Raw genomic sequence first — 13,597 nt, forward strand, 5'->3', positions numbered from 1 at the left:
ATCTATCAAAGAAAAAAAAATGATGATAAAATCATTCTACATTATTGGACAACACCAGAGAGTGGAAAGCTCATCAATGGGCTTTTCATTCTGTCACGATACTCTACATTTCTGGAATGTCCCTCACGCAGGAGCTTAAATATAGAATCCACAACACAGTTCTTCAATGATGAGGAAAATGCCATGGAAGATCTCTTGAATTGATTCTGTACTCAGTTCTGCTTGTCATTTTCTAATCTTAAGTAAGCGGCAAGCATGGGAATACTCTACTTTTAAAGCAATGTTGGGGTAAGTATTGCCAAATCCTGATATTAGACAAAGGAAGTCATAAATATTGTGGGCAAGTGAGATTGCGTCAAAGGATAGAATCTGGCCTAAATACTGATGAAAAAGATGCTGTTCGTTTCAGGGCACGTACTCATTCAGATAGGTTGTGAGCTTTTAATGAATCCACCCCTTCTCTCCATATAATCTAAAGCAGATTTTTAATGAAATACAAAGGAAATCCAGTGTTTCCATATGTAAACCTATAAACTTCCAGGAATGAATCTAAACTGTATTGCTAAATAATCATGATAAGGGAATATTTTATTAAGCAATTGAAAATCATTTTGGATCTTCCACTCTGAGAAGTGGAACCTCTGCAAAATTATAGCAGATTTGTTTTGTTTTGTTTTGTTAAAAAGGCATAATCGTCCTGCAGATATTTCTTTTAGTATATCACATATTTTGAGAGCAGTTTAAATTTAGCCTTTAATTTTTAAAGATGAAGGGGCCTAAAATTAGATCATCTGAGAAGATTATTTGCTTTTTCAAACCAAAGCAGACCACGGATCTCTGATGATACCGCTGATTTCAAATTTCTTACATAAAGAATCAATAGGAAATCTTAGGCATTAAGTAGCAAAATTTGCAGAATTCTGCTGGGGTCTTTGGAAAAGTCTGAACTTTGCCTGAAACTGGGCGTGATGAATCATTACTCTTACAGCCCGAGTTTCAAAAGAAAACTCTATTTTTAAATTAAAGGAATTTTAAAAGAACATGAAAGACCTGCTCAAAAATTACTTTAATCCTAAGTGTTTAAAACAAAGCAATCATCCTCCCAATGACTTCAAGAGTGTGGAAACATTATTTTACCAGGCCTTAGGATTCCAAACTCCTATAATGAGATTTATTCTTTCTTTTCATTTACACTAATGAGGTAAATTCTATGTCTCCAATCATATTTTTTCCTACAAAATCAGCTATTGCTGGATAAAGGGAGAGTCATGATCTTAAGAGATTTAACCTAATGTGGAATTCACATTTACTCGTTAGCTCCAACACATCCGTCACCTAAAATCTGACAGCACTGGGCACTGATATCCAGATGCTCAGACAATAAACTGCTAACAGTTGTTTCCTGCCTCAGACTCAAATGAGAATATGAATCTAAACATTATCACTGCATATCCTCTAATTTATCACTGAAGTGAAGTATAAATGATTAAAAGAAATCCATGTATGTATTCACAGATTGGTTAAAGTGCTTGGCTAGTGTCTCCAATTAAAACTTCGTTTATTAACAAATCTGGTTTGTATAACATAACATCACTGCAGAGGTAGATACAATTCACACAAAAAAATTATCAGTAGGGAAGTATTTGAAATGAAAGAAAAAGGAATATAAGGAATATAAGAAGCTATCATTCCCAACTGAAACAGTTTAGTAAATATTCATTTCTTCTCATGAATGATAGAAACATGCAGAGTAACTTTAAACATGCAAGATAAGTTGTTGGCATTCCAACCCGACGATCTTTGTTAGCCTCAGACAGCTGAGTATATGCAGACCTTAGTTTATAAAGCATCTTTTTCACATGTACAGGGCATTTCCTATTTTGCCATGGTCAGCATCAACCCTTTTAAAATGCAAAACAATCAATAACACTCCGCATGCAAAGCATGAAAACTACATCATTTTCCAATCATGGTTTTCATATCACACAGTGGATAGTAGGTATAAAATGGCAAATACGAGGCAGTACAAAGAACACTAGAAGAGAGGTATTACCTTTTGCCCTGGACGACCAGATTCTCCAGGTTCCCCCTGGCCAAAAGAAAACCAAAGATGATAAAAACAATCTTACAAGAATTTTCCAAAACCTTTAGGCCTCTGGACACTTTCACAGAGATGGCCTAGCCTTCTTGATCACATGCATTTCATTCACTTTATTCTATTACTCTATATCTCACCAGAGACAGGAAATTTTTTTTGCTGTGAACATACCTAAAGCTCACATACAAATCCCTATTTCCATAAAAACCAACTGCAGAGAAAGTGAAGGCAAGACCTCTTATTTAAGCCTTTATCAGATTTCCAGCAGATACTCTCTGTTGAGTTTGGGAGCTGATTATTGCAGAAGAATAAAAACAGTTATAACCATCAAAACTGGTACAAAAGAAGAGAAAGTAGAGGTTTATAAAATTCAAAACTGTAACTCCTGGGGTACAAGCACTCGCAAGGTGATAGTTACCTTAATTCCTGCAGCAGATGATCCAGGGTCACCCTAAAACAAAACGCATGAGAGATTAGTCCACAAGTTATGAGAATAGGAAACACACAAGCACACAGACAGCCATTATCAACATGGCACTCAAAGGAGCCCCATGACTAACAGGCCTGACTACGCTCCATAAGACCATTCCAACATGGCATCTATTAAGATGTCAACAATTTCCAAGCTAAACAATGCACTTTCTAAAAACATGGGTTTATTTTGAATGCAAAATACTTAAGGGCTATATTCCTTGAGGTCAATAGAAACATATAAATATGTATCTCTTCCCTTGATACAGTGCTAAAAGTGTATTCTAAAGTAATAAATTATAATTTTGAGATCTGGGATTTTGGTTTTCTCTATTCCTGGAATGTATGAATGTCACGGGCTCTCAGTTACTGGGAGTTCCTTGACCCTCTCAGTCTTCAGAAAGTCAGGGTTCAAGAGATAAAGTCAAAGGGTTAATGATGTCGAGTTGGAAAAAGCCACGTAGCAGGTCGGTTTGTTTAACTCACGAGGCACTGTCACAGTTATGACCAGCACATTTTCTCTAGCTTTACACTTATTTCATTGTGACACAGTCACCGGAAAATTACAGGATGATGGATGACTCCTGGGTGACAGGGACATATGTAAGACCTGAGAGAAAATCTTGAGGTAGAATCTGCTTTCCTAAAAGGTACTGTACTCCATCGGGATACCACAGAGGGTGACTACATTCCCAAAGCAAATATGCTTATAAAATCAGCAGAGAGGGATTCGTGGAAAAGAATATGGAGGTTAGTTAAGAATGTTGCTTCTTTCTTTTTTTACCCATGAGAGACTATGGACTCTGAGAAACAAACTGAAGGTTCTAGAGGGGTGGGGGAGGGGGGATGGGTTAGCCTGGTGATGGGTATTAAAGAGGGCACGTATTGAATGGAACACTGGGTGTTATACGCAAACAATGAATCATGGAACACTCCATCAAAAACTAATGATGTAATGTATGGGGATTAACATAAGAATAAAAAAATAAAAAATAAACTAATGATGTAATGTATGGTGATTAGCATAACATAATAAAAAATAATAATAAAAAATAAATTCAATTAGCCAACATATAGTACATTATTAGTTTCTGATGTAGTGTTCAATGATTCATCAGTTGCATATAACACCCAGTGCTCATTACATCACGTGCCCTCCTTAATGTCCATCTATTTCTAAAATGAGGCCAACAAAAGTGCCTTGGTTTTCAAATTCCTTCTAACCCCCCTGTCCCATGAACATGCTACAAGCAAAAAAAAGAGGGAGAAAACAGCCATTTGAGACTGTCGAGAAAATAGGAACTGCCACAGGAGGAAGGTACACAATGGAATTTCTTCAGCTGTCATATCCATGCAAGTGTTCAAGGAACTCCAGGGATCTGGTTCCTTGTTCTGGATTTAGGAAGCTGCTCATTACTCTCTTTTAGAGACACAGATGAGGCCTCAGGCCTCTGTCCATGGAGCACTGGTCCCCCTCGCCCAATTCTTCCCACCTCTTCTCCAGGCTGGCACCTTCTCTTTCTTGAGGTCTCAGCTTACGTGGTTTTGCCTCAAAGAACACTTCACCAACCAACTTCAGACACATACCCCTCACATACAATATCCTACTGCACAGCATTGAGCTCTGTTCATGTCCTGCATAGCTCACTTCATAATTACGTATTTATATTTTCTGCCCATTCATTGTCTGTCCCTTCATCAGACAATCAGCCACATGGGGGCATATTCAGTGTCTACTTTTATTCAGTGCTTAGCCCATAGGAGATGCTCAGTACCTTTATGGCAAGTGAATGAACAAATCTCAAAAAGAATGTTTTAAACAAGTCAGGAGTCAAGGATCAAAATGAAAAAAAAAAATTAGGAGGGAAAAGCTTAGGAAGGAGAAGGAAATCATAAATTAACTTACTGAAGAAACTGATACATATGTGAGCTTCTTTGATGTCTGTAATTGTTATTACCCAAGGAAAAATTAAAACATGACAAAATATAAGGGCCCTAAATACTGTCTTATACTGACTTCTCTTTCTGATCATTTACATTCAACTGAGTTCCAAATGGGGAGTGAAATAGATGTGGCTAATAAAATAATACTTATTTCTACTAAATCAAATCTGAAAGCTATCAACACCAATGAATCAGGTTTGCAATATTTTGCACAATAACACCTTTGTATTCCTAAAAGCAATTTTGACTTTGCTAACTCCCTTCTCTCATCTCATTTATACCCCATAAAACTCTGATGAGATAGGGCAGATATTACTATTTTCATAAGGAAACTGAAGGAACTAGAGGATAAGTGAATTTTGAACTTCCTAAGTTCCATTGCCATGTTCTTTTTATTAGAATAAGAATTATTGGTTTTTTTCATTTTGACAACAGGGCTTAAAAGTTGCAGTAAACTTGTAAATAAAAGGAAGTCGCTTGTATTAACTGCAGTTTAAAACCTTTTATTTTTAGTGTCCTAATGGAAAGTGGCTGGGTAATCTACCAATGAGACTAAGGACTAGATTTAGTTCTCATAGAAAGTGGATGGAGAGAAAAAGACAGTTTCCTGAAAGGCTGATTTATTTGTGGAAATTGGAGCAGTTTCATTTGAGGGGACTGTGAGTGATATTTTAATTCTCTTTTTAAAAACTTAGACTGTGAAATCTCGAGGAATTTTTATAACTTTTAAGTGGCAAGACAACTGCTGAAAGACAGTCATAAGTTAAACATTTTAAAGGATAGTCCTGCAAGTAGTGGAAATAAAACAGTCAGTGTTATAATCCTCATTCCTCCAAAAGTGAAAGTGAATACAGGATTAAAGTCAGAAAAACCCAACCATGTCTTAAGTACACTCTTTGCTTCATAAGTTGGCTGGTCTAGAAACACGTTTCCACAGGGCGAGTCACAAATGGGAAAATCCTTTGAGAAGACACTCGAGATAAATGAATTAGACTTTTGATCATTCAAACACAGAGAGTTTCTGTTTTTGGTCGTGATTATTTTCAAACACAATAGTTAGTATATAATGTTATGTATGTATTAATAAAGTCTAAGCAGATAAATGAAGTGAATGTGGTGACATTTTTATCATTCATTAATTCATTCGATAAGTTGTTTGTTGAGCACTGATTATGAGCCAGCCGTGTTCTGTTTGCAGGGATGCGGGGAGGTGGGTGAGAACAGGGAGCAATGCACTTACAGTCCCCGCCCTTGGCCTGTGCTCATGACAGTCACATACTAATACACACACACAAAAATGTTATTGATTGAAAGCATGAAAAATACTTTCTTCTTCTTCCTTTCTTTCCATTTTTTTTAAAGAAAAATAGGAAGATTCTCATGTTTGGGAAATACTGTTATTTCTGTATATAGCAGAAGACATGATAAACAAATGCATGTCACAGGAAAAAGTTCTACCATTCCATGAAAATAAAAAGCAGTTGAAAGGAAAACAAACTTTTTATTCAATAAATATTGATTATCTCACAAGTATGTGCCAGGACCTTGGATTGGTGCTGGGAGTAGTTTGGCATCATAGAGGTTTTTTGTTTATTTATGTGTTTTTTTCTTTCCCAATGAGCTAGATGGATGTCCAGTTAAACAAGGAATGACAATAAACCCTGATAACAGTTAAGAAAGGGATTTTATCGCAGGAATCAAACTGAGGGTTGTTGGAGTGGGGGGTGGGGTGGGAGGGATGGGGTGGCTGGGTGATGGACACTGGGGAGGGTGTGTGCTTTGGTAAGCACTGTGAATTGTGCAGGACTGTTGAATCTCAGATCTGTACCTCTGAAACAAATAATGCAATATATGTTAAGAAAAAAAAAAAAGAAGAAGAAGAAGAAGAAGAAGGTAGCGGGAGGGGAAGAATGAGGCGGGGGAAATCGGAGGGCTGGACGAACCATGAGAGACGATGGACTCTGAAAAACAAACAGGGTTCTAGAGGGGAGGGAGGTGGGAGGATGGGTTAGCCTGGTGGTGGGTATTAAAGAGGGCACGTTCTGCATGGAGCACTGGGTGTTGTGCACAAACAATGAATCATGGAACACTTCATCTAAAACTAATGATGTAATGTATGGGGATTAACATAAGAATAAAAAAAAAAGTAAAAAAAAAAAAAAGAAAAGAAAGGGATTTTAAAGAGTGTTGTGGGAGCACAGAGTAGGTAACCTAACCAATCTGAAGGAGACTGAAAGGCTGCCCCAGGGAAATGACCTACAAATTAAGGTCTCAGGGGACTGAAGAATTGATGGTGGAGGTGGGAGTGGACAGACAGTAGGAGTGTTCGAAGCCGAGGCAACCACACGTGCCGAGTTAGAGAGGGCCCCGCACTGACCGGGGGGTGTGGGCCCGCGGAGATAGACCTTCACATGTGATTTTAAGAACAGACAATTTGATGGTTGCTCCAAATATGGGTGCGGCTTCTGCAAAGGCTCAGAGGATGCAAATCAAAGATGCTATGTAGGCATAAACCAAGAAGGCAGTGTTTTTCCGGGAGTGGAGACTGAGGGACCAGAGAAAGTGAAGGCACCTGTCGGGTTGTCCCAAGACCGCGAAGGTGGAGCTTCCGAATCAGCAGACTGAATTGTGAATAACAGATGGGCACGATCAAACCATTCAGCTTGCCGCACAAACACCTACTTTCAAGTTGCTCGAAAGAGATAACAAAGCCATTTCTACATTTGTTGGTGGGATTACGCTCCGAAGAGCAGAACATGACCTTTGCGTAGTAACTCCACACATGATTGAAATCGTTCTTTGGTGTGTGACTCTCAAGCCTAGAGTATACTGCAGTTGCTGGCAGGGACAAAACCCAGCCTCATGGTTTTTACAGCTCCACAGCATTTCCAGATGACCAGTCTGGAAAGGTTTAGATTGCTTTACCATCCAAAGGCACAGAGTTGGATCAAAAGGAAAAAAAAATCCTATTAAAGTGAATCAGTCAATGACGTAATTTACTACTTCAATGGCAGAAAAAAGAAGAATTTTTTGATTTTACATCTCAAACTTGGTAAATGATGAATGAGTTTCACATACTGAACCCAAAGGCCGTGAGAAGAGTGTTTCCAACATACTGGAAACAAATTATATGACAGAAGCAGGAAATGTTTTAAAAAACGCATCAAAAATTATATTCCAATTACAGCATTCCCGGGATGAATGCTACAGGTCAGATTACATATTATACATTACAGATTCTTATTTACAATTCCCTTTTAGGCCCATTGAAAGTTTATAGAAATGATTTCCCTTTTAACTGAAGCATTTCTTGTACTTAATTTCAGTTGACTAATAAAATGTTTGATAAAAAAGAAAACAGCCCATCTAGTTGATTTCAATTTCCATGTGGTAAGAAAGCTAACATTTATTGAGAGTTTACTCTATGTGAGTCGGTATGGTAAATGATTTGCAAAGAAAAAAAGTTGCTTTACTACTGGAAAATTGAAACTTAAAATGTGTCATTAAAGAAACAATTATTGGCCTACATTCCAAAAATGAAGCTTTAAAAATACATCTTCTAAAGCATAAAATTCTCTACAGGAATCCACATAGGTGTAGTTCAGACTTGGCATAAGCTTTTTTCACTTGAAAAAAACGCCCTCTGTTTAGAAGATTTCCTTTCTTTAAGCAGAGACTGGCAGCTAAGGCCCGTGGGCCAACTCCAGCTAGCACCTGCTTTTGTGTGGCCCATGTGCTAGGAATGGTTTTTACATTTTTACATGGCTAAAAAAAAAAAAAAAAAAAATCAAAGAACAATAATATTTCATGACATGTGAAAATTTCATGAAATTAAAATTTCAGTGCCCAGAAATCAACTTTTATTGGAACATAGTCATACTCATTTCTGGACATACTGTTTATGGTTGCTGTCACACTGTAAGAACAGAGTTGAGTAGTGGTGACAGAGACCACAAGGCCCAGAAAACCTAAGATATTTATTTTCTGGCCCTTAATAGGAAGTTTGCTGACCTCTGGTTTTAAGTATAAACAAGAAAGTTAAATATAACATCCAAGTTTATATATCTGGGGTTTGAAATTCTGACTTCGAGAGTGATCGAAGTACACCATTGGTCTTATTAAGTATTAAGCATATGTATGTCATATTTGATTGCAGCATGATAATTAAATTTGACAGGTATATAAAATGGGTCTACAACAATGGTTTCAACTAGAAGTGATTTTGTGCCCCAGGGGCCATTTGGCAATGTCTAGAAATAGGTTTGGTTGTCACAACTATTGGAATCTAGCGGCCGCAGGCCAGGAGTGATGTTAAACATCGAACAGCCCCCACAACAAAGAATTATCTGGCCCAATATGTCAATAATGATGAGGGTGGGAAACCCCAGTCTACAAGAGACTGAGGGTCCACTCTAATTTCTGGACTGCTCTTTGAATACAAACATAACTGCGACTTGGTGATATTAATTCATTCCTACCATCCATGCCATATTTATATTAATATTTATAAGAATGAGAAAGATAAATTTCTCTTTATTTTATGGGGATGCTTTTATGACTAACATTATCCATCTGTACTGTAATAATTTTCAAAGTGAAATATTTTTATCCTCAACTCTAAGCTTAAATGAATAAATCTTTTATCGATAACTCAATTACTTAGCTTGATTTACATGAAAATCTGACTATTCTATTTTCAGTTTCTTAAAAGATCTTTTTCTTAGTCCTTTACAGCACAAGTGAAGTGAAATACCCTTCTTATGCCAGAGATATCTGTGAAGTATGAAGCCAAAGCAGAAGCTACAATGATAGACGGGGAGGGGGGTGTTGAGAAGAGGTAGAAAGATGAGCCACAAGACCACTGTAATATAGATGCTAATAATGATTTAAAAGATTAAAAAAAAGAAAATACAACACAAAGCCTGGCAAAATATCTGGATTTAGTAGATTTCAGGTCAAGGCAAATTTTCAAGATTGCATTAGAGTCTCTAATCAAATGACATTTACTTTCAAACTTTTAAATCTCATCCCAATCCTTATTCTCTCCCCAAATCGGAACAAATGGAATCACTTCAGAAACTTTATTTTTATATCTCTGAGTATCAAGGGAGTGCCCCACTTACACATGAATAAATGGTTTTCTTCTTTGAAGGCCATATTACTGCAAACCTAGCTACACATTTTCTAGAATTTGTGACATACCATTCTACTTTTAAAATACTTAAATTTGGGGGCGCCTGGGTGGCTCAGTCATTAAGCATCTGCCTTCGGCTCAGGTCATGATCTCAGGGTCCGGGATCGAGCCCCACATTGGGCTCCCTACTCTGCCGGAAGCCTGCTTCTCCCTCCCCCACTCTCCCTGCTTGTGTTCCCTCTCTCGCTATGTCTCTATCTGTCAAATAAATTAAAAAAATATATTTTTAAAAAATTAAAAAAATAAAATATTTAAATTTGTAGCTAGGAGTTTGTGGAACGATCACCTTCATAAGTTAGATATTCAAATGTTCTCTAAAATTGTGGAATTATTTCCCATCTTATCACACTAAGTTACTACCACTCATTTACCTGTCTCAAAATCTTCTGTGTTCACATACATGAAATAATATTTCTTGCTCATACACATACTCTTTCATATTTTACAACACTGTACCTTTTCGCCTGTGTCACCTTTGGGGCCATTCTCTCCAGCTTCTCCCTAAACGGGGTGGGGGGGGAGAGATATAGTAACATATATCGGTGACATTACACACAGTAGCCTTCATTATTTTGAGTTTGCTTTCATGTGCACTATATATTAAAATCTGTTGCAAATGTTCTACAGAGCTAATGTATTTTTACTTGAACAGCTGCCTGATATCAAGTGGTCCAAATAAAATTTATTACAATGAACATAGCTGAACAGTTTTAAACTATTCTATGATAGCAACAGAAAGCAGTACTTTCTCTGACTTCTACTAGCTCATTCTGGCACGTAAAGTCTCCTTAACGATATGCCTTTTCTCCTCAAGAAAGCCTTTTTCCTGACCATTCCCTCAATATGCCGCATGCCTTAGCACCAGCGTGTCCTTCCTTCCTGCCATTCCTGCCACCTGAGCTCCTGCCCCCCCGCCCCTTCTCTCTGTGTAAATCCTACTCTGTCTTCAAGTTCAGCTCAAATCAAATCTCCAGGGCTTCAAAGTGCATGACACAGCCCTCAAAACTGTGGGCGGAAGATTAATTTGTCTGCACCTATGTGTTTTGCATTTGTGAAATGAACTTTATATTTTATTTGAACACTCTCTTTTTTAATTATAGTAACAGAAATTGGAGAGTTTATGCTTTCTGGGTTATTTTTGAGATTTCCTGTGCTTATTCCCTCACATCTCTTTTCTACCACAAAGCAATGCATTAGGAAAAAAAAGTCATTCACTCATTATCCATGCTTTGATTCCTTCAAAGCTGAATTCTTTCATTTAAGTCTTACAGCATGTTATAGTGGAAACATCATGGACTTTGGCGCCAGAGAGATTGAGCCCAGCTCCAGCACCTACTGGGCAAATGAAATGCTCCCTACATCACGTTTCACATGTGTAACAGAAGGGCAAGAATGCTTTACGGGGTTATAAGAAATAAACAATATGCTGTGTGTAAAGCAACTAGGCCAGTATCTGATGCAGCATAAGCTGATAGCCATTAGCGGTAACAATGCATTATTGTTCATAGATTCCATAAGCTGGAACACCCTTCTGTTTAGCTTCATAAGAGGTCACTTTTGCATCATTTAAAAATTTCCTTTAAATAAGAGATAAAGTACTGATGATGGTTTCCCTGGAAGAGGGAAGAGATGTGGGGGAGAGAGACTTATTTTTTCTCTCCATTTTCTTTTCGTGTTTCACATACATATGAAGCTAACCTGCTCAGGTGTTTGTCTATGGTGATCGACACACCACAGAGCCTGGGAGCTGGAGCGGCTCTATCTGATGAATCCCTGGGATGGTGCTGGCACTGATCCTTTCCCCTCCTTAATTTCTACACAAAAGAGTGATCTGATGACTAATTAATTTCAGGTTAATTACAAGGAACTGGTTGGACACCAAATAAATATACTGATAATCTCTTATGAGGAACCTTTGACAGGCAGCCTATTAGCATACTTTTCAAAAGTTTGCTTGGAAATCCCTTTATTAAAAAACAAAACAGACACAACAAACTTTCTTATTAGGAAGACTGGCTCAGAGTGGTCACGAAATGAAGGGTTTGACTGAGCCGTCCCCTCTGCTTTGCTCTCCCTCCATTTAAATAAATCCCTTTTTAATTTTTGCCTCACAGTGCCGAAAAATACAGTTACATTCAAGAAGCGTGCGGGGTCTTTAGATGTACTTCTTTTAGGATTAGAGGTGATGATATTAATTTATCAGAACGATCACATCACTTCTGAAGAGCATGGTGTAATGTGTTGGTAGCTTCCTACGCAGGCAGCACGTTTCTCAAGCATTATTAAAGTAAATAGCATGAGAACCAGAAAAATTAGCACCACGGTATGCACTGAGAGTCTAAAAATAATCAGAACGCCCCAAAAGTAGTCAGGAAGGACATCTGTGAGAAATTTAACATATGGCACTCTCCTCCTCCTTTTGTTTCTCTTTTTGCTTTTTTATAGGAATTCTTTGTGGGGCAATTTCCAATGTATTTGTTGCAGGTAAACATCTGTATTCCTTTAACTTCATGACCTAAGAAGCAGTAGGGAGAGATATGGATGCTTAGAAAAGCACTGGGGTGGCAATAGCAAGTAGGTAAAAACAGAAGTTTTGCAGACCTAGGGATTTTTGAAAACCACTTAGAAGCTTGACATAGAATGTTCAAATATCTTCCTTTCCCTCCATTTCTTTAAACCTTTTTACCCAAACCTCTGTCCATACATAAGAATTACACTATTCTCTCCTACTAATTAAGAGTTTGACACGAACAGTGGTTGTTATATCTATCTATGGATCTATATCTATTGCTATGTAGTCATCCATACCTCTATATATTTTGGTTTGATACCTCTTTAGGGAAAAAAAAAAAAGATAATTACAGGCAGAATCATTCCTACCTTTTCGCCTTGATCTCCAGGTTCTCCCTGAGCAAAAGAACAAAGATTGAGTGACACATTAAATTATAAAACACCCAATTAAACACCACCTACCAAAATCAGATATTGAACATACTAAGTCAATTATATGCGACACTTTCTATTTTGGCAACATAGAATTGCTATATTGAAAACAAATGGTAAGATGAGTTTCCTGAAGAATTGGGCATGGATATCAATATCAAATGTAATCTTAGTTCTTTGCTTTTAAAGGACTAAAGAAAGGTATTTAAAATTATCATCCAGAATCCAGCTTTTGGGGCATTAAGAACAATGTGGTACCAGTTCAATGTCTTTAGCAGCTTCTTAGTTTTCAAGTTTTTATTTCCTCCAAACTCAGAAGCAGTAAGGTGGGCTAGCACATTCTTTCATGGTCTTTTACTCAAAGCAGCCCTCAGTGTATAGATCATTTCAGGGGTCTGGAGTCTGTGTAGTTCTCCCATCTGTCTTCTTCAAACATGATCATAAACACGGTCCTGAACTTGGACTCCTTCAGAGTGTCATGAATTCTCCCTAACCTGCTGGTAACCAGCATGTTCCAAATCAGGTATATTTTAGGCAGCAGTGGTACCTTCAGGAAAGAGACTAGAATGGGGCAGAGTCCATTCTAGTCCAGTCATATGACCTGGACCATATGAGGACTAAAATGCCAAACTGTGCTTTGAAGAGAATCCTTATTTTCACTTTACCCAGGAAGGCATAGGTGATGGAGTGGGAGAATTCTAAAGTGAATCATACACATTATGATAATATTCTTCTTATGAAAAGCATCAGTAAGTGTTGCCATGAGATCAGCCTGCTTAAAAAAAATTGGCTTAAGATGATTATTGTGTTTTTTAATTTAAAAACCCCTCGAAGTCAGTTTGGAGGCAAGACTCTTTTCATTTGCTGGGACTCAGTCTGACCCTTGGGCTTTCTGAATTTCTGGCCACCTTTCAGTGCTCAACATCCATCCTGATGGTTGCTAGGCA

The 13,597-nt window shown here is 37.7% G+C and overlaps 1 protein-coding gene across 1 annotated transcript in view; it reads right to left on the minus strand.

Moving 5' to 3' along the window:
- Positions 1-13,597, minus strand: part of COL25A1 (collagen type XXV alpha 1 chain) — a 450,625-nt gene that overhangs the window by 57,586 nt on the left and 379,442 nt on the right. The window contains exons 14-17 of the mRNA XM_045880612.2: positions 12,588-12,614; positions 10,164-10,208; positions 2,517-2,549; positions 2,054-2,089 (exon numbers count right to left, since the gene is read on the minus strand). Of these exons, the coding sequence (XP_045736568.1) occupies positions 2,054-2,089; positions 2,517-2,549; positions 10,164-10,208; positions 12,588-12,614 (141 nt within the window). The remainder of the gene's footprint in view (positions 1-2,053; positions 2,090-2,516; positions 2,550-10,163; positions 10,209-12,587; positions 12,615-13,597) is intronic.

The sequence above is a fragment of the Mirounga angustirostris genome, unplaced genomic scaffold (genome assembly GCF_029215605.1).
Source record: "Mirounga angustirostris isolate CCGP_5_RB_7025 unplaced genomic scaffold, mMirAng1.0.hap1 SCAF_2, whole genome shotgun sequence".
NCBI classification, from domain to species: Eukaryota; Metazoa; Chordata; class Mammalia; order Carnivora; family Phocidae; genus Mirounga; species Mirounga angustirostris.